Below are 22,334 nucleotides of genomic sequence, written 5' to 3'. Positions count from 1 at the left end.
CCCTTATCTGGTGGATCAGTTCCCAATTAGTCATTTTGGTTCTCTCCTTTCTCATGCATAGGACGCCTCGGCGGAGAAATCTGAAGCCAGAGAGGATAGAATAGCTCTGGTGCCCACCTTGTGCCCAGGCAGCATCCCTGGCCCTTTGTGTACTTTCTTTTCTGTGTGGATCAGCTAGTGAAGCTTCCCTTTGTTGACTTTAGCTTCCCTGCTCAAGCCTAGCTTGTTCTGAAGCTCCTGCCACTACTTGTTTGGGACTGGACTGCCCTCTTCTGGCAGTCCTGCCTTAGCTCCTGCCACTTGCAACTTCAGGGTAAATCTTCTCAATATCTGAAGGACTGAGTTCCCTGAGCATTCACATCAGTCAACTCATTTTTCTCTTCATTGGAACTGATCGCCTTTGAGTCTTCAGAATTTCACCACTCCCTTCTGGACTGACTTCCTCTTAGAATGTTAGTTCATGAGATCCTGCCTTTCCCTCCTTCATCTCCTTTGGAATTGGCCGTCAGGCTGTGTCTGGTCTGATTTTCCTTGATGAGGAACCATAGGTCAGGGGCTGGGCCTCAGCACTATGTGTTCAAGAACTCCTACTTCTATCCATTTCCCCAGAGAGGATTAGTTTGTAGGCAGACTGTTTGATGCCCACAACCCAAGGGACTTAGGAAACAAAAACCCAACCAGCAAGCAGAATACTTGTGTTTGCCACCTGGGAATTAAGCTGCTTGGGAAACTGGTTAATTTGGATATTGTTGGGTGAGCATGAAAGCAAAGTCCGGCCATTGGAGGGCTGTCACTGCTGTCTTCCTCAGTGCCGAGGAATCTACTCTCTAGGTTCCAGGCAGAGCAGCACCTTCTCTTCTTCCATTCACCTCAGACGATGGCTACTCTGAGTTTGTCATCATTAAGCATCATTGAGTGTTTCCTGTGGAGAGGAGGTTGTGGTCAAAATGACCAAGCCTTGTGCATCTCGAGGGTGGGACGTAGCCACAAGGGAGGCTGCTGAGTAAGATTGGGGGACCCCGAAAAGGTGTCCCCTGCCTGGAGTTGCCTTCCTGTGGCTGGTCACGAGAGAGCTCGGGTGTCATTCTCCTTTTATTGCTGAGGCTTTTCTGGTGTGAATTCTGCTGTGTGGTCTGGCGGGCTTCCTGAAGGCCGGTCAGCTGGTCTTGGAGCAGCTTTCCTGGATCCGAGCCTGCCCCCGTTTTTCTGTCTGACGTCTCTGTATTTGCTTTTGTTGGTAGACAACGTGGAGCTCATCCTAAAAGCCATCGGCAGCCAGCCCAGTGTGGAGAGTCAAGATAACGACCAGCCAGACTATGATAGCGTTGCCTCCGACGAAGATCCCGATTTGGAGACGACCATGAGTAAAGGCAACAGGCAGAAGGTGGGCCAGAAGGGAGGGCGGCCCCTTCAGCCAGGCTCCTTCCCATTCCTTCTTTGCCTGCAGCATCGTGTGGGCTTAGACTCAGAGGAGAGGTGAAGACACCATCTGCCTTGGGTCAAACATTTATTCATTTTATTTAACATCCCCCAACTGCATTTTAATCTGGCCCTGGGTAGGGGAGGTGGGGGGGATTTGGAGGAGTTTGCCACCTTGGCCATCCATAGTGGGTCAAGCATGGGCTCACATCTTGCCTTGGACACTGCCTCATTTATCAGAGTTGATAAGAAGATTGCTCCCCCGGGCCAACTAACTAGGTGGCTCAGTGGATGAGAGTCAGGCCTGGAGACTGGAGAGCCTGGGTTCAAATCTGATCTCAGACACTTCCTAGCTGTGGGACCCTGGGCAAGTCACTTGACCTTATTTGCCTAGCCCTTACTGCTCTTCTGCCTTGGAACTTAGAGACACTATTGATCATAAGACAGAAGGCAGGGGTTTATAGAAAAAAAATAGGAGTACTCCCTCCTAGGGTAATATAATACTAGTATCAGATATAGTACTATAACTTATAATGATATTATATGATACATGAATAATAATATATAATACAGCCCTCCTAATGAGGCTCCGGGCAGAGGACATTTGTAAAGCATGTGACTATTGGTATTAACGTTTTTGAAATGTCACCTCTTAGTATTTTACTAATAATAGGTTCATTTTCAGTTGGGCAAAAGCTTCAAGAGGGTAAAGGAAAAAAAGCTGTGTCTCAGTGAGCCTTAGCCTCTCTTGACCCAGCCATAAGCATTCCTATTGGTACCTCCAGATTTTTAGAAGTAAGGAACCTAGCCAGGCCTGGATTCAGGAGAGCCTGGGTTCAAATGTGGCCTCTCATACTTCCTGTCTGTGTGACCTTGGTCAGTTCATTTAACCCTGATTGCCTAGCCCTTGCCCCTCTTCTGTGTTAGAATTGTTCCTAAGACAGAAGGTAAGAGTTTAAAAAAAAAAAAAGTAACGAGTCCCAAATTCGTGAGAAATGGGACCATAGTTACAGAATAGACTTGGAGAGGAATTCCGGACTCTCCAATCCCACCCCTCTCACTTTACCGAGGAGGAAGCTGGGACCCAGAGAGGGACACTGATTTTCCACGGCCACACAGGGAGAAGGATGTTTATGGCCCAGCCAGGGTTTGGACCCAACCCCTCTCAGCCCAGGGCTAGGGCTCTTTCCACCCTGCCGTGCTGTTTGCCTTGGGCTCCGTTTTAAAGGACACTGAGCAATGGATAACCAGACTCAAAACTGATCTCATTAGCAAAGAACCAGGACCTGGGATCAAATACCAGCCACAGAGGTCAAATCCCCATGTGCCAGCCACCTGGATGAGGCTTAGCTGAGCTGTAGGATGCTCAATGCCTAATCAGTTTATTTTTTAAACCCTCACCTCCCATCTTAGAATCAATACTATGTATTGGTTCCAAGGCAGAAGAGCAGTCAGGGCTAGGCAATGGCGGTCAAGTGACTTGCCCAGGGTCACACAGCTAGGAAGTGTATGAGGCCACATTTGAACCCAGATCTTCTTGTCTCCAGGTCTGGCTCTCTATCCACTGAGCCACCTGACTGGCCCTTTTATTTAAACCCTCGGAGCTGTGGGCAGCCATGGACCTCCGGAGGCGCTCCCCATCCTGCTGACTCTTTTCCTCGTGGTGTCTCCTCAGAGCCTAGATTCCGACTTGTCAGACGGACCAGTCCCGATACAAGAGTTCATGGATGTCAAAAATGCTTTGGTGGCCTCTGAGGCAAAGATCCAGCAGCTCATGAAGGTGAATAACAGCCTGAGTGACGAACTGAGAGTGATGCAGAAAAAGGTAACAGATGCACCGCCAAAAGCCCGGTTTGCTCTGATAGTCCGTGGTGTCCTCTGAGGACGGGCAGCTGCGAGGATGCCCGTGGCGTCAGGGGAGAGCTGCCTAGTGGCCTGGATAAGCACAAAGACCCTGGGCCGCAGCCAAGTCCCTCGGTGCCTCCTGGGGCCGGGCCTGGCACAGGGGAGATGCCTAGAAGCAAATGCCTGTTGGAGCGGGCCGCTAGGGACCATAGAGGCCGCCAAGTTCAAACATATTTGACAGGGCAAGAAATAGAGGCATAGCTGGGGGAAGCAGCCTACCTGAGGTGACGCAGCCGGGTGTCCAAGGCAAGATTGGAACCTTTCTAGGTACCCACTAGACCCTGCCCCCATTTATGCTACAAATGATAGGGGCAGGACAGGAGCCCCCAGTGGTCAAAGCCAGGGTTAGCTGGTGCCTAGAGCCGGTAGATCAGGCCTTCAGAGAGCCCGTGGCAGGAAAGGGCAGAGGTGGGATCAGATCCCAGGCTTCCCGATGTCGGACCCACTTCTTTCTACTTCTTCATGCTGTCTCCAGACCAGGCTAACCATCCGCCTCGGTTAGTGTAAAGTAAAGGCGTTTCAGAGCTTTGATGTTTCATTTTTCTTAGCCCACAAGGCCTCCTTTCTAGTACAGATCAGGACTCGGAGCCCAATGGCTAAGGACCAGAGTTATCAGTAGACCTTCAGAAAACTGATGAATGGGGCAGCTGGGTAGCTTAGTAGATGGAGAGCCAGGCCTAGAGGCTAGAGATCCTAGATTCAAATCCTAGCTGTGTGACCCTGGGCAGGTCACTTCACCCCCATTGCCTAGCCCTGACTGCTCTTCTGCCTTGGAACCAATACATAGTATTGATTCTAAAACTGAAGGTAAGGATTAAAAAAAAAAAAAGAAAAGAAAAGAAAAAAGAAAGCTGATAAGGCTGAAGAGATGAACAGACATGAAGAGTCTCTTCTGGGGGGCTCCTCGAAGGTCACTCATAGCAATAGTGAGAACATCGTTTCTGGATGGTGGTTCAGCTGCTCATCCATTATAGCTCCAGCCCCAGACTAATCATCAGGAGGAGTTTGTCCTTCCAGAGGAACCTTGCTTTCTTCAGTGAGAGTGCTGCAGCCTGGTGAGACATTGGGCTGGGAGCCCTGGGTTCAAATTCTACCTGGTTCTTATGAGCCATGTGACCCTGGGTACCTCCCAAGGAGATGGACTAAGGTCCTTTTTATTTCTGAATCTGTGAGGCCTGACTTAGATCATTTCATGGAGATGGAAACTGAGGCCCAAATTAGCCAAATGACTTGCCCAAGTTCACCACATCATAAGTATTACAGGCAGGATTTTAACATAGATTAAACCACCTGCCTTCACCATTCCTGCTGCCTCCCATTCTCAAAGGGCTGTGAGTCATCCATCCTTCTCCTAGTAGATGGGAGCTGCAGTTAGCCCAGAGAGCCCTCAAGGTTTCCGGGAGCCAGCACTGGAAACAAAAGACTTTGATTCTACATTGTTTCTGAAATGTTTCACAGTATTTTAAAGGAATGTTGGAAGGAAGGACAAGTGAAATTGGTTTGCCTGAAGTCTATCCAGTGGAGATTCCCCAAGTAAGGGATTTGATAATGGAATCAGTACTCTGCTTTACACTCAACTTGGGCAGCTAGGTGGCACAGTGGCCAGAGCACTGGGCCAGGACTCAGAAAGACCTGGGATACTTCCTAGCTGTGTGACCCTGGGCAAGTCACTTCATTCTGTTTGCCTCGGGTTCCCCAACTGCAAAATGGGGATAATAACTGCACCTACCTCCCAGGGTTGTTGAGGGGATTGAATGAGCTAATAATGAAGCCTGTGGCCCAGTGCCTGGCACCCAGTACGTGCTGTAGACACACTTTGTCCTTCCCTTCACCTGTGCATCCTTTCAGTTATTTCTAATTTTTTGAGAACTAGAATTTAATCTCAGTTGCTTAGTTGCTTTTGCTAGTTCCAGAGAGTGAATGTTGTAAGGAAGAACAGAAATATTCTGTGAATATTTCTTCTCTGTTTTTACCGTCCTTTGTCCTACAACCATAGCAGAAAGCGTTCTTAGGTTATTCCACAGTGTAGGTGTCTGAATTTGGAGAATATAGGCTCTGGGATTAGAAAGGCCTTTTAGGAAAAGAGTAGCCCCTGGAGAGTGACCACCTGTCACAGGGCCTGGATGGCGGCTCGTGGGGATGGTCTGCAGAGGCCCTGCTTCTTTTCAGTCCATCAGCGGCTTCCCCATTATCTCGTGCTCTCCATCTGAGGCATGACACCTTTCAAACTGATCTCAGAAACCTCCCAAAATAAAGAGAGGAAACTTTGAAGGTTTTCTCAGCCTTGTTTTTCAGAGAAGGCTCTAGTCCTCTGTGGGGTGTTTGCCATGGCCTTTCCCTATCCTGTTTCACTTTGGCTCAAGAAACCACACCGATGGGCCTTTTGTAGGCTCTCTGAGAGACATGGCAGAGATGATGGTATGGGGGAGGAAATGTATCTAAAGCCAGCCCCATTGGGCTCCAGCAGTCCCTTGGCTTGGATCACCGTGTTTCCCAAAACAGGAATTCTCTTGGGAAGGGGTGGGGATACCCTTTGTGGCATGGTGGAGCTAGTTGTGGTTGTCCCCTTAAGCTCTACGTGATACCTTTGGTTCCATGCTTCTCTGTCTTGCCAGAAAGGCTTCAGGTAAGTGGGTTCTAAAGGATGTGGCTTTTTCTGGGAACCCATTGAATTTGCTGTTATGCTAACCACCAGGGTCTACTTCCCTCTTATAATGGTTATTTACAGTTTGTCACATCACCAGAAATGACTTCATTTGCCAATCTTCACGGCTCCCCTGGGAAATATAAAGGGTGAAAGAGCCGTTTGCCAGCATTCACTCATTACGTGTTGTCCATTCTAAGGAAGTCTCATGTATATCTTGGCTTGTTGAGCTACTTAAATCTTCTTTTTTTTTTCCTGGCACAGTTTTTGAAATAGTGTTGAAATCTGAGAGTTAACAAGTTGAACACTATTAAAGGTTATCCAAGTACATCGTGTCAATTAAATATCGAGGGTAGGGCAACAAGTCTAGATGGCTAGTTTCTGCAGTGTTCAGAGCCCAGTCCGTGGAACTGGGTTCGGGTGAATTTTCAAATTATGTTCTCTGTCATTAGGAAAATCTAGTTTTTTGGATTCGGCGAACCCTTCATTTCCAATTATTTGTGCTCAGAACCTGTTTAGTTCTAAACCTTTTACTTGGTGAATTCAGAGTTTTGGCAGATCCATCCATGCTTGTCTAACTGTGAGTGCTTTAATAAATGTTGGGACCTACTTCTCTGACTGTAACTTCATTCGCTGAAAAGGCAGCATTCTGTACAAGACGTCTGCCTGCCCCTGGAAGGCTTTTGTGGGATGGGATAGGAGTGAAAAAGGAATTGGAGGGGAAGATCTTGGTAACTTGTATTTTAAAGAAATTGCTGCAAAAAAGGATTTGCTTTAGCAGCCCATCATATCACTGCATTTTTGAATTTTGCTTCTTTAGTAGAGAGTTGGAAGTTTTTGAGTTTTATTTCAAGGTCTAGGTAAAGTCTTTTTCATTTGTAAGCTGCCTCCACATTGTCATTCCCCCCCATTTCTATTACAGTAGCATGGCTTGTGTCTGATCTTTCACATTAGCAATCACTTGGAAAAGATGCTAATTGAGGAAGAAGACAAGTTCCTATTGGGGTGTTCTCACAGGTCAATTCTTCTTAAGTAAAAAGTGAAAATAATATCCCAAATTAACTGGCTTTGATAATGAAAAAATAATGACCTCTTGATGCAAGTATGTTTGCTTGTGGATGTAACCCTTGGCAGTTTGGGGAAATCTGGTCAGATTTTTACAATCACTGTCTAGGAGAAGGCTGAAATTACATCCCACTCTGCTTAGAAAGATGTCCTGGAGGATAAGGGCCTGAGACTGCCGGATGGACTCGGGTCATTGTGCTGGAATGTTAGCTGTGTTAAAGGAATAGTGCAGCTCTTTGCAGCCCCGACTGCCCTGACCAGAAAGCAGGCAAGAAGCCAAGCTTGAGATGAGCTCAGGCCCTTTGACTGCAGATGGTGCTGGGCAGAATCAGAGAGCTAAAAGCTGAAACTGCCCCCGAGGAAGAGTTGTGGCACCAGCCAAACCTAGGGAGGGTTGGGGTCCCTGTGACAGTCCTCACTCAGAGGTCATCCATCCCCCCCGTGGGCCACATGGAGCCCCCACACAGAGGTGGCCAGCTAGCCAGTGGATCGAGTGCTTTCTTTCTGGTGTGTTCAGAGAGCAGATTTGTTTGAGTAGATTGATTTCAAGAAAAGGGCCAACTTGTGTGAATTACCAAGAATATTATGGAATAAAAATCCATTCACATAATATTTCTTGTTGGCTTTTTCGAAAGCTCAGCTCATCTTCATTTCCACAAGCTAACCTTCACCAGCTTTCTTGCTTTGCAAGGCCCCTCCAGTTGTCATTCTGCTACTTCCCTTTCTTGGCATCTGTGCTCTCATTTTGGCATTTGCACATTAATATGGGCTCTTTTTTTTTTTAAGTCAGGTTATTATACTGGTGTGTATGAAAGAGTACAGGGCCTGCCTGCCTGCCTGCCTGCCTGCCTGCCTGCACCAGCCTGCGTGCCCACTGTGAGGTCCAGCAGCCAAGGGCAGCTGCCTGGACCCTGTCCCCAGCGGGGCCAGGCCACCTGGCTCCCAGACCACCTGCTCATCTATAGGGTCAGCTAGCTTGGCCACACAGCCCTAAACTGCACTGCTCAATCACGTTGTCCGAGCAATAGGAGAGAGCCCCTGGGGAGGTTGTCTGCCGCCCCTTGCCCAGAGGGCAGTCAGAGACGGTGGGCATACGTCCATGTCTGTTCTGTGTTTGCCTTTCTGCTTGCCGTGGACAAACAGAGTCCCACTGCTCCCCTCTCTTTCAGCTTCTGACCCTCCAGAGCGAGAATTCGACCCTCAGGAGGCAGGCCACCACCCATCTCTGTCAGGTGGCACCTGGCTCTGAGTACCCAGACCCCTCCAGCCCTTCCTCCTTAAAGCGGCGTCCATCCACCCGGGGCAGTAGACCCATGTCCATGTACGAGACTGGATCAGGTCAGAAACCCTACCTCCCCCTGGGGGAAGTCGCCTACCCAGAAGAGAGCGTGTCGAGACTGCAGCCTTTCCCCCCGCACGTAAGTAGACCCAACCACGGGCTCTCTGCGCACTCGGGCTTTCCCGGGTGTGGGCGCTGGCACCGCTGCTCTGTGCAGTTTGGCTCGTTTCCTAACCTCGTTCTGTGCTTCTTTGCCCATTCAAGTGCTGATGCTCAGTCATTCGATAGATGGTCATTGGGCCTGTGGCTAGAAGGGCTTGTTGGGCTCAGGAGGTTCTGACTCGAGTCCGTGCCTTTCCTTATAACCCTCCTCTATCTGTGTTTGTTGAACCAGTCAAGGCACAGATAGATATTTGGGGTCCCATGGGTAAGTATTCATGCAGGAGCCAAGCCTCGAAGGCCTAGATGGCAGGTTTGCGAGCCTCCCCAGCAGAGAGTCCCCCCAGGCCCAGGCGAGGGGCTGTCAGGGGAGCATCCCAGGGCATCGTAGGGCCATCGCACCCACTTCGCTGACTTCAAGGGCTCCCGTTTGGTTTTAGAGACATTATTCGGTCATAACTTACAGGATGAGAGACAAAGCCAGTCTGCATGTATTTTAGAGGTGCCCCCTCTGAGGGAGCTGGGGTCCCCCCATATGTCCACAGCCCGCCTCGTAAATGGCCCAAGGAGCAACATCAAGGGTTTGGCAACGTGGTACTTGTTGGGGGTGTTCCTCGTGGCCTCTGTGGTCCCTTCGGGTGATTATCCTGGGAAGCGGCTTCCGTTATCTTCCTTAAGTTTGAGTCATTCCTTCAGGAAAACTGCCCAAGAGAAGTGCCACTGTGGTCCCAGGGTAGGAAAGGCCAAGCTGCACAGTGGGGTCCGCAGCCGCTGCTCTGTGTCGGGCAGATGATTGTATCCGTCCTCCGGGAGCTAAACCAGCCAGTTATTTTGTAAACTTTGTATTTAATTTCATGAACTTTAGTGAACCTTTGCTGGAGGAAAATTGAGGGATCCTGATTTCAGATCAACTTTATTTCAGTACAGCTGTTGCTATAGGAAAAAGCTTCTGAGAGAACAGCTTTTATTAACTCATGAGAGGGGACTTGACTGTTGACTTTTATACGAGAACTTTGGAATTTACAGAACAATAATGACACGACACGACACCAGAACCGGACTTCTGTGTGATTTTCAAAGCAAGAATGGTGCGCTCCACAGGACTGGCCTTGTTCCTGTCATTCCCCGTTTTTAATGGCTCCGGAACAATGGCATTTGCAGCCCTAATTCTCAAATAGGCTTTTCGTTTGCTCTTCATGTTTGGAATGACCGAATCTCCAATGCATTCATTCCTCATTTTTTCCTTTTAAAAACAGTGATTTGTGAATGGTTTATCAGAATGATACGCCGGCATTTCCTGTGGGATTTAACGTGTTCAGGGGTGTGGCTTGTCAGAGCAGCCGGCTGGGGGTTGCCCGAGACCCTTCGGGGCCTGCCGGCACTCAGCAGGGCCATTTTCCTCCCGTATTTGTTTGTTGTTTTCCCGAGTGTATTTCTGTCTCCCCTTTTAGATCGGGAGGAGCGCATCTGTGACCTCCTCTTCATCTCTGCCTTCCTTCCCCTCCACACTGTCCTGGTCCAGGGATGAGAGCGCCCGAAGGGTTAAGTACCTTCTGACTTGGTCTGTTCTCTGGAGGAGCCGCTTGTCCCTCTGCTAACCCCCTCATCCTGCATGTGGCAGCCCTGCCCGGGGACGGCGGCCGGAGTGGCCGCCTCACCTCTCTAACCTCACGCGGCTAATCCCTGCCGTACTAAACCCGCTGCACCCTCCTGCCTCTTCTCAGGGTGGCGAGCAGATGAGCTGGCTGCTGGTCAGTTGTCTGTCCCTGGAGAGCGCGGCGTGGCGTGGCGATAGCGGCGAGCCGGGCCTTCTCTGCTCAGAAGGGGCCGCGGGGCCATCCGTGGCTTAGGGAGCCGCAGGAGGCCGGGCAGACACCGCCACTCGCCTCGCCAGGTCGACTCCGGGCTGTTGAGCTAAATCAGTTCCGGATTCCTGACGACCCCCCGGAAGGAGCAGCAGGCTGTGTTGTAGGGGGCCGTCTGCGCCCAGACCCAGGGAGCGGGCGTGAGGCAAGGCCCCCGCCCAGGATCACAGCAGCCAGAGGGCCATAGACGCGGCACACACCCATGAGACTCGGGCGGGAAGCCAGGGGCCAAGTGGCGGAGCGCAGGGGGAGCCCCTCGGAGAGAGCCCCACAGGGGGTGGCGTGTGAAGCCTGGCAGCCTCCCGCGGCCTTAAAGAAACCAGAAGGGCAGCTTCTCTCCGGGGCCCTCATTAATGAGGGTCTTCTCTACCCAGTGCAGACACTGGAAAGATGGAGGCCCTTCTGTGGCTGCCTTAACCTTTGCAAGAGGGAGAAGACTGGAGCGCCGCCCTCTTCCAAAGCTGCTCCCCAACTCTCCTGCCTCAACATGCAGTTCATGAGGAATGGAGCCCCCCGCGGGGCTCCTGTAAAACATTCCCCCACTGGCCGTCAGGGTGCTTATAGTGGAAGGTGGCCACCAGGCGTGCTTGCTTTTGGCCCAGCAGCCCCTCCGCTGGGGGGGGGGGGCCTAGAGAGGTCTCTGTCCATCGGGGGAAGGGCCACCAGCCGTGTAGGGGCAGCGCTGCCAAAGTGACCTAATGGGCTCAGAGAAAACTGAACCAGCACCAGCTCCCAGGTAACCTTTATTAACAGCCTTGAAAAAGCACTTTTAACCACTACACTTTGGCTCTGCATGTTTGGAATAATTGGTCATCAAACTCAATGTAAATAATTTGACTACCACTTCTTACTGTCCTTCCTGCAAAGATAAAGGGATTTGGCATCCTGGGTACATCCGGATCTGGCTGCCATGGGGAGGGGCCTCATTCATGCCCTCAGGCTCATCGTGTGATCATTTATTGGGTTCTTTGTTAAATTCCTATTAAGGAAGGAGATGGAAGGATCCTAGGACATTAGCAAGTATTTGATTTAATCCCATTTTACAATATTACTTGAATAGAAATATCTCACTAGAGCAAACCCAGGAATATAATTTCAGTCCTTTCTGTTTGCATTCCATTTATGGTCTGGAGTATGATTTTTTTTTTCTCTTTTACCCTAACTTCCATCTTAATCAATACTGTGTATTGGTTCTAAGGCAGAAGAGTGGTAAGCGCTAGGCAAAGAGAATTAAGTGACTTGCCCAGGGTCACACAGCTGGGAAGTGTTTGAGATCCAATTTGAATCCAGGACCTCCTGTCTCTGGTTCTGGCTCTCAATCCACTGAGCCACCTCATTGCCCCCAGGGCTTGCTGCTGATTAGCTGTGTGATCTTGGACTAGTCTTGTAGCCTCTCTGGGCCTTAGTGAACTCACCTGTTAAAATAGAAGGGTGTTTAGATGCTCTCCAAGGTCTCTTCCACCTCCTTCCATGGTTATCAAAATTGGGATCTGCTTTCAGTCAACTGGATTGTTTTAGTCATATCTCATCTTTTTAGTGAGGCTGATGGAGACCTGTCTGCCAAGAGGGAGGAACCTCTTGGCTTCTCCTCCTGGGATGGCACCCTGCTTTCCCGATTAGAGTAACTATTCGTTTTTAGGGATAAGGGGAAAGAATCAAGGAGCCCTTATCTCTGCTGCTTTTCAATAGACGGTCAGCTCTAATTCTTAATTACATATAAAGCCCAGTCCATAGACTCCTGAAGGAGAGAGCTTTAGAGATTTGTCATGGATCCTCTCTTGATTTGTTTTAGGCTTCCAAGCTAGAGAAGCAAAACAGTGTGCCTGAGAGTGATTACGACAACACCACCCCTGACTCTGAGCTGGACGACACAGGGTATGTGGGGGCAAACGTGGAGGGAGCCAAGACCTAGCATCCCTGCTTGCTCCCCTCCTGTATTAAGCGAACATCATCAGGATTCTAACAGAGCAGATGACTCAAACTCCAAGGCCTTGTGGGGGTTCATGTTGCATGTTAAACATGTTAAGCCAGAGAAGCCTGTCTGTCTGTCTCTCCCTCCTTCTGTCTGTCCCATCCCTCCCTCCTCTCTTCCTCCTTCCCTCTATCCCTCCTCTCTCCCTTCTCTCTCTTACTCCCTCTCCCATGCCTTCTCTGTCTCTTCATATGTGTGTCTCTCTCTCTCTCTCTCTCTCTCAGCAATACATGACTTTTCCACTATGATCTTTAAAATACTCTTGTACTTGAAGGTTTGCTCTAAGGGGACCCCCCCCCCATTTCTATTCCAGTTCTTTTGTGGCCATGGGATTATCTTTTCTGGGGTAGACTCCTATAGCAGATCGCTCTCTCCCCACTGTTGGTCTTCATTCTTCATTTTCTGTGGATAGAAATATAAATTCTGAGGCTTTATAGCTGGAAGGTCCTTAGTTCAAAATCACCGAGTCCAGCCTCTTTAGCTTGCAGAGGAGGGAGTGGACCGTGAGTGCAGCGAGGCACCCGAGGTTCCACGTTGTAAGTGGTGAGCCAGGTTCTGGCCCATGTCCTCTGCCTCACGGCCCCCAAGAGCCATGTTACCTCCCAAATCGTATCCGGCCCTGAGGTGAACAGTGAGCCCGGGCTGCCTGGGCATGCAAGGGAAATGCTATAGTTTGGGGCAGTGCCTGGACTTCTCCCAAATAAACCAGAAGACCCCTCTGTGCATCAGAGGATGGGGGTGCACCTGCCCCTCACCCATCGACTTCACTTTCCCAGGTCAAGCAGAAAGGCAAGACAACGGAGCATCATTTGGCCAGGGGAAGGAGCCATCCCTGAGGTGGGAGACCCCCATGGCGTGTCGAGCTCCACCCTTCCAAGCACAGAAGATGTCATCCGAAAAACGGAACAGATCACCAAAAACATCCAGGAGCTCCTGAGGGCAGCCCAGGAGAATAACCATGACAGGTAAGCCCAGGGCCCTGGGTCCGAACTTCTCTGGGAGGCTGCAGGTCAGAGGCTTCTCAGCAGATTCCTATGAAATTACTGTTGGAAATGGGTATCCCTGGTGCCCAGCTCCTGGAAGAACCGTCAGGCAGGGAAAGGATTGTTGAGGCTGTGAAGGTCCAGCCTTCAGGCAGAGGCCACGTGGCCCTTGTGGAGGCTGTCGTCTGGGGACTTCTGCTCACGGCCTCTTGGATAGAGATTAAAACTTAGATTTTTAAATGTCCCCTTTTGAAAATCATTCAACAAAGTAAAAAACAAATGAAAGTGGCAGCATTGTCTGGTGTTGTAGCCACCCTATGTGGAGGCTGGAAGACCCGAGCTCACATCTGGCCCTGATGCTCACTGGGCGAGTCTCCGTTCATCACCCGCGAAGTGGGGATGGTGGAGCACCGGGAAGAGGCTCTATAGCATTAGCAGCAGCATCTGTGTAGGGCCAGGCTCGTTGGCTTTTAACCTGAAGGATGTAGGATTTTGCCAAACAGATCACATCAGTGTCTCCCAAGCCATTTCTGGCCCTTCCTGCCAGGGCTGTGCCAGAGGTGACCATTTGTTATGTGGAAAAGTTTTGTTGGCACCTGTGACCTGCCTATGGGAACCTTCACTACTCTGCTTTCCCCTGGGGGCATTTTTCTTGCCCAAAACTTAGTTAATCCTAAATGAAAGATCATCTAGTTGCCCCAAATAAATTTTCTCTCTGTGTAATGAAAAGAATGTAATTAGTACCCATCCCTAGAGCTGTTCCTTTCACTGAACCCAACAACACATAGGGGCAGTTGGTGGTTTAAGAAGGCTGTTTGGGGGCAGCTGGGTAGCTCAGTGGATTGAGAGCCAGGCTCAGAGACGGGAGGTCCTGGGTTCAAATCTGACCTCAGTCACTTCCCAGCTGTGTGATCCTGGGCAAGTCCCCCCATTGCCTAGCCCTTACCTCTCTTCTGGCTTGGAACCAGTACACAGTATGTATTGTAAGATGAAAAGAAAAAGAGAAAAGAAAGTTGTTAACATTCAAACATTGTTTTCTTTCTGGGCTGAATCTCACCAAAGGTACTAAAAAGTGGAATTCTTTAATAAGAAAGAATACCAGCTAGTGTTTACATGTTGCTCGAACATTGACAGCATTTCACCATTATTGTCTCATTTGATCTTTATAACAATCCTGTGAAATAGAGGCTGTTATTAAACCACTTTACAGATGAGGTAACTGAGGCTGTCCAGATGTCACTTGTCCAGGGTTCCCCAGCTAGAATATGTCTGAGGCAGATTTGATCTCAGCCCTTGCTGACCCTCAGTTGGGCCTGGTTTTTCTCCTTCTGGTCCAGTTTAGGTCTTGGGTGAGTGTTGTTTGCCTGCTGAGCCTGGGAGGGTGCCGGGGGATGCGGTGGGGGGGCTTAGCCAGCCAAATTCCGAAAGAAAGCATGTCCTCGTCCCTGTGGGGACAGACGGAGGTGTCCCCAGGCTCAGCCATCTAAGGAGCAGCACAGTGAACCCCTCAGGGCAGCTCCAAGAATATTGGACTGACATTTGTACCCTCGCAGTGCTTGCACCAGGGACCTCCGTACCTTCATTCTGTCACTGGCAGCTTCTGGGCCTCAAGACTGTAACAGCCTGAGAGGAGCACGAGGTGTGGCCCAGCTTCCTCCTGGCTTTCCTCAGCCTGACTGCCCCGAGGCCCAAGGAGAGGCTCAGCCCCAGCTTTGTCCCACTGGACACACTGAGTAACATTCCCAGGGAGGCTCCATGGCAGTCCTCAGCCCCAGGCGTCCGGCTCTCGGAGGGCTCAGTGAGGCAGGAAGCCTGGGTGAGGGGCTGGGACCGGCTCTCTCTCTCCCTTGTTCTGTCCTCTCTGGGCCACGGCTCCGTTCCTGAAACCAGCCTTGGGTTTCTGGGTTTTCCCCTCTTTAAGGAAGTCTCCCGTTTCTGCCTCCAGTGGGGCAGCCTTGGGCAGTCCAATGTTGCATGCTCTGTCTTTGGTTTGTAGGAGAAGTTTAGTGAGGTCTCGGGGGAGGGCCAGGGGCTCCTCCTGCAGGCCCAGAGCCCAGCCTAGCATCAAGGCCTCACCCTGGATCCCTGGCACCCAACAAGAGGAAACCACGTGCCTCGGGCCGCCCGGCCTGACCAGACTGAATGGAGCTCTTAGTGGCCCTCGCCGCCATTCTTGCAGCCTCGCAGAATCCCTTCCTCTCCCCCTCTTGGTTTCCCCAAATGTTTATTCTCTCAGCAGATCACTGGGGGGGACACCAGGGCCATTCCTTGAGAAAGCTCCTTCCTAGCCACTGGCTGCAACGGGGATCTCTGCAGCTTCCTCTCCTTGTGTCTCCTCTGTCTCCGAGTGTCTGTCCCTCTGCTCCCTCCACAGGCGCACGCACACCCTCTCTGTCTCTCTCTCTGTCTCTCTGTCTCTGTCTCTGTCTGTCTCGTGCTTACCACAGGTCACCTGTTAGGAAAGGCTTTAGAGCAGATTCTCCAGATCCACCCTCCGCAGACGGAACTTCCTCCTCCATCACTGCTTATGTCCGAGCTTCCTACCGCCTGTCAGAGTTTGGAGTGAGGGGCTTTCTGAAAGATGGCCGGAGGGAGGATGGCCTGGCATTGTGACCCTAAACAGACACTGGTCCGAGGCGTAGTGACCGGACCTCTCGGTTGTTTTTAGGTGAAATGCTCTGGAGAAGACATGCGTTAGTTATAGACACTTGGGCGAGTGGCCTGTGTGTTCTCGTCCTGAGTTCTAAGTGGGGTCTCCGCCCCTTCCGGACGAGAACCCCCAGAGCATCAGCTTGCAAAGAAAGGTCTCCCTCTGCTCGTCTTAGGTCAGTGAAGGTCTTCAAAGGAAGACAGAGTTGTTTGGGTTTGGAGTTTGTTTGTTATTGTACTTTCCTATAAATGTGATGGCATAATGATTTTATAGGCTTAACATGGGATCAGGGCTGGACCTGTGTTTTCATTGGTATAGAGAACTAATAGGATTAGAGGATCAGTGCTGGAAGGGTCCTTAGAGGCCATTAAGCCCAGCCCCTCTCCCCCAGTTTTACAAAAGAGGAAACTGAGGCAGATAACACCCAGGATAAGTGCCTTAAGTGGAATTTTAATCCAGATTCTCCTGACCCCAAGTCCAGGACAGGACCCACTAATCCCTTATTACCTCTCCAAGGTGAGAAAACTGCCTCCCTCAGGGCAAGTTGGCGCCTTCTCTTCTAGTCTTGAAGAGGTGTCTTGGGGCCTGAGCTCTCTCCAGTGCGCCACCCTGCCTCTTGGGCTTCAGATAGCCTCAATCATAGCAGCTGGTTAGAATTTGATTTATTATAAACATTAAGTGGACAAGGTTATAGACCACTTACAAAGTCAACTAAGAAATCAGCTTTTGTGTTTTACAAAGAAAAATATGAGAAACAAATGCTTTGACTCTATAAGGAGATACTCCTTCCTGGCCCTTCCTCTCCAGACTCTTCCTCCACCACGTCATATCGGCCTCCCTGGGCCCACTGCTCATGCCTTCCTCTGCGAGTCCCTCCAGTTTGTTCTGCAGTTACCTTTTTTCTTTTTTTGACCATCACCCAGCAAACATGCATTAATGGCCAGCTATGTGTCAGACATTGGGCTGAGCCCTGAGGATAGAAAGGAAGCTCCTAGTCTGAGCAGGGAGATAGACTGCAGACAGGCGAGCCCTAGGTGGACAGGTCAGCAGAGGGAAGGCCAATGCTAGCTGAGACAGCAGAGACCTGGAGAGGAGGGAAGGCATTCCAGCGTTGGCAATGCCTGGGGGCTAGAGATGGAGGGTCCATTGTGAAGAAAAGCCAGGAGGCCAGTGGAAGGATAAAAGAAAGAGAAGGGTAGGAGGGGGCCAGGTTAGGAAGGCTTCTAAACACTGGAGGCGTAAGCCTGGTGGCAATAGGAAGCCTTTAGAATGGACAAAATGGTGACAGGATCCAGTGTAGACTTTAGGAAGATCAGTTTGGTATCCGAGTGGAAGGTGGACCAGGGTGGGGGGAGTCTTGAAGCAGGCAGAAGCCCCTCAGCTGCTGCAGCTGTCTCGGTATGAAGGGATTAAGGCTTTTCCCGGGGCAGTGTTAGAGTCAGAGAGAAGGGAGCAGGGAACAAAGTGGAAACAGCAAGGTGCCCTCTTGGATCTGGGGGAGAGAGTGAGGAGTCTAGGAGCATGGGGGTCAGTCACAAGAAGGCCGGAAGATGGCGGGACGGTTTGAGTGAACAATCACAAGTTGTGCTGGACGTCCATTTGGGGATGAGGGGTCAGGGCTAGACGCAGAGCCGTAAGAGTCTTAGAGATGATAGTTGAGAGCTCGGGAGCTGATGAGATCTCCTGGCACAGTAGAAGAGCTTGTGAGCATGTCAAGAGCTCCCCAACAGCAAGGGCCTGGCGTTGTCTTTTCCTGCATCTCCAGGGCCGGCCACTGGGCAAGCCCTTGCCTTGCTAGAAGGAATGAGGACTGGCCTATTGTGCTTAATTAATTAATTAAAATTAATTTGTGTTCCTTTGTACTACTTGCCTTTCTCATTCTGTTCAAAGAGAGGAGAAAGGAAGAAAGTTCTGCAGAACTTGGTGATGTTTCAGAAAAACCCAACAGGAAAACTGGCCCCAGGAACTGCATGTAGTGGGTGGCGATGGTAACGTGATCCAAATGAAGCTGTAGAACCTCCCCCCCCACAGCCAGCTGGGTCTTAGCTCTCCCCTCCGCCCCGGGGACCTCTCCTGCTGGAGGCCGTGCTTCCAGGAACACTATCTGCCCAGCTTGTGTTTAGTCTGCCTCACTCAGGTCTCACTCTTCGTGCCCATTTGGGTTTTCTTGGCAGAGACACCGGAGAGTTTGCTATTTCCTCCTCCAGCTCATTTGACAAATGAGAAACTGAGGCAGACGGGGTGCAGTGACTTGCCCAGCTAGGAAGTGTCTGAGGTCTTCCTGCCTCCAGTGCTGGTGCTCTCTCCACCGCACCCCCCAGCAGCCCGTGCCTTCTCCGCAGGCAAACACGAAGGCACCTGCAGTGTTAAGAAGCTGGCAGTGCCCTGGCCAGAGCCGTGGCCTTTGCGCCAGGAGCCCACCTGGGCATTCTCCACTGTCCAGTCTGGGCATCCAAAGGGCCTCTTGGTCAGGGCTTGGCACACACTTCCTCGAGGCCTGTGGAATCGGATCAGATTGGAACACTCTGTGTGGGGGGCTCGGAATCCTGAAACACTTGTGCTGGTCAGAAGGCAAATGGTCAGGGTTCGAGGTGGTTTGGTTGGTTATTTTTCATGGAATTCAGCGTAGACAGTGAAACTGCATTTGTGTTCTCCTCCTGCACATTAGTGTCCACTGACCCGGTTCAGCTCTGACCAGAGCCGAGGTTCAGAGTCTCCTTTTGTGGGCCTTCTATGGCTCTCCTGATTGTCCAGGGCCTTCTGTGGCCTATGACTGGGCCCATTTGCCCAAGAATCTTTGTTCTGGATAAAGCACCAGGGCCACCAGGCCGGAGAAGAGAGCAAACTGCTGGGCAGAGCAGGGCCATCGAGTCTGCATGTTCCCATCCAGTGACTACAGCAGGCATCGATGAAGGGGCTGCTCTGTGCCACGCAGGCGCTGCCGGTGCCAAGCGGGCGTGCCAGTGCCAAGCGTACAGAGAAAGTAAAAGAAACCACAGTATGACCCTGAGAAAGTCACTCAAGCCCGTATGCCTAGCCCTGGCCCCTTGGTCATAGAGTTGTTTCTAAGGCAGAAAGGAAGGGTTTTCATTCATTTTTAACCCTCACCTTCCATCTTAAATCAATCCTGTGTATTGGTGGTAAGGGACAGGCAATGGAGGGGAAGTGACTTGCTCAGGGTCACCCAGCTAGGAACGGTCTGTGGCAAGATTTGAACCCAGGACCTCCTGGCTCTAGGTCTGGCTCTCTGTCCCCTAAGCCCCCCAGCTGCTGCCAGAAAGGGTTTTCATTAAAAATACCAGCAGCACCACTCAAAAAACTCAGTTCTGTGCCAGCAGTTCTGACACCCTGCTCGCCCCCCTGTCCCATCCCCCCTTGCATCAGCGACCTCCTTCCTGGCTGTATTGCAGCCCCCAGCCCTGAGGGCAGAGACCCCCGACAGCCCTTAGGCCCCGGGCCAGAAGGAGGTGTTTCTTTCGAGTGATCTGTGGCTTCGTCTTACAGTTATATTCCATGCTCGGAGAGGATACACGTGGCCGTGACCGAAATGGCAGCGCTCTTCCCCAAAGTAAGTCATGTGGGGGGTCCTCCTGGGGACACAGACACGGACACGGGGTCTGGAGGCAGGAGCCTCCCCAGCATCGCTGCGGGCCCTCGATCGGCCGCGTGTCCCCTCCGGGCCTCGGCTTCCCGCCTTTAGAAGGCGAGAGCTCGGCCCGCTGCGTGTCTTCTTTGTAAAGCCTGAGCTTCTGTCTTAGGCCGAATGCTGTGTGAAGAGCGCTGCGGGCTGGCCAGAGGGGCTCACGGGAGGGAGATTTGCCCCAGACCGGCTCAGTGTCTAATCCCTGACCTCATGGGAATTCTGGGCCCGTCACGAGAGCTCTCGGGGGGCCTCTTCTGGGTCTTCATCACGAAGCTCGGTCGTCGGGCTGCAGCTCCGTGAGGCGTGGTGGATGGGGGGTTCCGGGGAGAAAGGGCCGGAGGAGCGGCTGGGGGGGGCAGGGGGTCCCGGGCACTGACGCGGCGCTGACTCTGCTCTTTTCTGCTCAGAAACCCAAATCGGACATGGTGAGGACTTCCCTGCGGCTCCTGACATCCAGCGCCTACAGGCTGCAGTCCGAGTGCAAGAAGACCCTGCCGGGGGAGTCGAGCTGTGCGGCCGACATCCAGCTGGTCACCCAGCAGGTCATTCAGTGCGCCTATGACATCGCCAAGGCGGCCAAGCAGCTGGTCACCATCACCACCAAAGAGAACAACCACTGAGGCGGCTCGACGCGTCTTTACGGGAGACATTTAGTGGCAGAGGAAACTTTTTAAAATAAAACTCAGTATTATTTTTGCATGTTTTCTAACAAATTTTCAACTATTAATTTAACCCACTTGCCTTATTTGGGCCTGTTTTGCCAGTTTAGTTACTGATCCTGTGTAGTAAACAGCTCTTGCCTCGATTGTCCATGACGTGCAAAAGCCTCCCCTTTGTCGTCCTCCGCGCCTTCCCGTCTGGGCTGGAGAAAAGCGTGACAGGAAGCGCTTTAGGAAGGAAGCCGGAGGGGCCGGCAGGCGGAGGAAGGTCCTGGAAGGCCGGCAGGCGGCGCCGCGTCTCCCATCTCGCCCTGCCCCTGGGGGCGTCCCGACGACAGGGTGCCGCCATCTCTGGGCATCGTGAGCTCTCACGGGGCCGGGCCGGAGCCTCCTCCCAGAGCAGACGTCGGCCCCCGGCGAGGGAAGCCGCCTCGGCCCTCCGGAGCCACTGACTGGCTCAGAAGTCGGCGCTTTGTCCCCCGCCACAGAGCTCCCCCTCAGGCCAGCCTGGGCTGCTTAACGGGGCTTCGAGCCGCCTTCCGCGTGGCCCCGGGAGCCGGCCTTCGTTCCTGGACGGCCGTACGGCCAGCCTTGTCGTTCTTCAGGATGGAGACCCGCTTGTCCTGGTGCAGAGGGAGCCATGGAGGAACCCTAGAGGCCAGCCGGCTCCCTCCCCCACGCGGGCCTCCGAGCTCGTCCCTGTGCTTTGTGGGTGTCTTTTCATGAACGTGTCTGTGGCTCTGGCCGTGCCGGTGCTCCGGGGCGTCGCCGGTCGGGCCCCCCAGATTGGCCCTCTGGAGGAGGTGTGTGTGGGCGGAGGCGGGCCCACTCCTTGTCCTTCGTGTCCGTGTTTGCTTGCCACCAAGTGCCATAACGTCATCTGGGGCCCCCGCTGCCGGCTCTGCCTTAGCCGGGCCTGCCCGGGAGCTCGCTGCCCTCCCACACCTTTGCTGGAGGGAATGCTGACCGCATGGGATCGGCACCGCCAACCAGTGCCCGGCGGAAGCGAGGACGGTCTGTTGGGGAGCTCGTCTCCGTGGCCGCTTGGTGGCGGCCCGATGGAGGAAGCGGCCGTGCCCAGGCGGTGCCAAGACGCCCCCAGAGGAAGTCTTCTTGGTTTGCCTCAAAGGCCTCCCTCCAGGCTTGGCCTCGGCACCAAGTCTCGATTCCGAGGCACGAGAGCGGTAACGTGACTTGCCCAGGGTCACACCAGAGAGTCTCTTCTCTAGCATGGCGTCCCCTGGGCCCCCTCCCCGAGGCACGCCGGTTCTGGGGGCTCCTCATCTGGGTCCCCCTCTGCCCGTGGTGGGCCGCGGGGTTTCTGAGGCTCCGTACATTGCCGTGTCTGTTTTCACTCTTCTACAGCCTACGTCGGCCCGCTCCTGGCCCCCCTCAGCTGGGCCCTCGGAGGCGGCGCTCGGGAGGGCCACCATTTCTGAAGGGATCCGTGGCAGGAACTCAGAGGAAACCCTTTGTTCTTCCTGCAGCCGCAGCCGTGAGCTTCCAGTCGGTCCATCTCTGTTTCCCTCCTTGTCCTGGTTGAAGTGAAATCCTTTTCTTTTCCAAAATGCTGCATAGGAAAAACAAAACAAAATGCCTTTTTATTGAAAAATGTATTGATGGGTGTCCCTTCTCTTCTGTCCTGACGATCTGCCTTTGTTGTACATTCTCTCCTTGTGACTATTGTACAACCCTTTGAGTGTTGTAAAATTGTTTGGGATTCCGTGCCTGCTTGTGACGCAATAAACAGGCTTTACAGACGTCTGTGGCTCGTGACCCTGCCCTCCCCGCGGCCGGTGCCCCTTGGTTTGAAATCCAAGAGATTCAGAGGGCTCCCCTGGGGTGGTGAGGCCCCAGCGGGGGGTGAGCAGGCTGGAATGAAAGGAACTAGACAGAGCTCAGGAGACCCCGACTGAACACCTAGCTCGCTTGGCCACGAACTGGCTGTGTGACCTTGGGCGAGTCATTTCAGATTTAGCAGTTATGAAATATCAGTGGTAAATCAGGGAGTTGGGCCAGTCAGTCCTCGAGAGCCCTTCAAACTGGGTCTGGGGTCAGAGGACCCGGGTTCCAATCCCAGACCTTCTGTTT

At 52.2% G+C, this 22,334-nt stretch overlaps 1 protein-coding gene across 1 annotated transcript in view; it reads left to right on the top strand.

Moving 5' to 3' along the window:
* GIT2 (GIT ArfGAP 2) overlaps positions 1 to 22,004 on the top strand; it is a 52,035-nt gene extending 30,031 nt beyond the window's left edge. Inside the window, exons 13-20 of the mRNA XM_044674067.1 lie at positions 1,242 to 1,384; positions 3,095 to 3,244; positions 8,203 to 8,451; positions 9,923 to 10,012; positions 12,129 to 12,211; positions 13,085 to 13,273; positions 19,446 to 19,509; positions 19,992 to 22,004. Coding sequence (XP_044530002.1) covers positions 1,242 to 1,384; positions 3,095 to 3,244; positions 8,203 to 8,451; positions 9,923 to 10,012; positions 12,129 to 12,211; positions 13,085 to 13,273; positions 19,446 to 19,509; positions 19,992 to 20,204 — 1,181 coding nt within the window. The 3' untranslated portion in view covers positions 20,205 to 22,004. The remainder of the gene's footprint in view (positions 1 to 1,241; positions 1,385 to 3,094; positions 3,245 to 8,202; positions 8,452 to 9,922; positions 10,013 to 12,128; positions 12,212 to 13,084; positions 13,274 to 19,445; positions 19,510 to 19,991) is intronic.
* The last annotated feature ends 330 nt before the right edge of the window (positions 22,005 to 22,334 follow it).

Source organism: Gracilinanus agilis, chromosome 1 (assembly GCF_016433145.1).
Source record: "Gracilinanus agilis isolate LMUSP501 chromosome 1, AgileGrace, whole genome shotgun sequence".
Taxonomy (NCBI): Eukaryota; Metazoa; Chordata; class Mammalia; order Didelphimorphia; family Didelphidae; genus Gracilinanus; species Gracilinanus agilis.
This window is presented reverse-complemented; position numbering and strand designations above follow the sequence as displayed.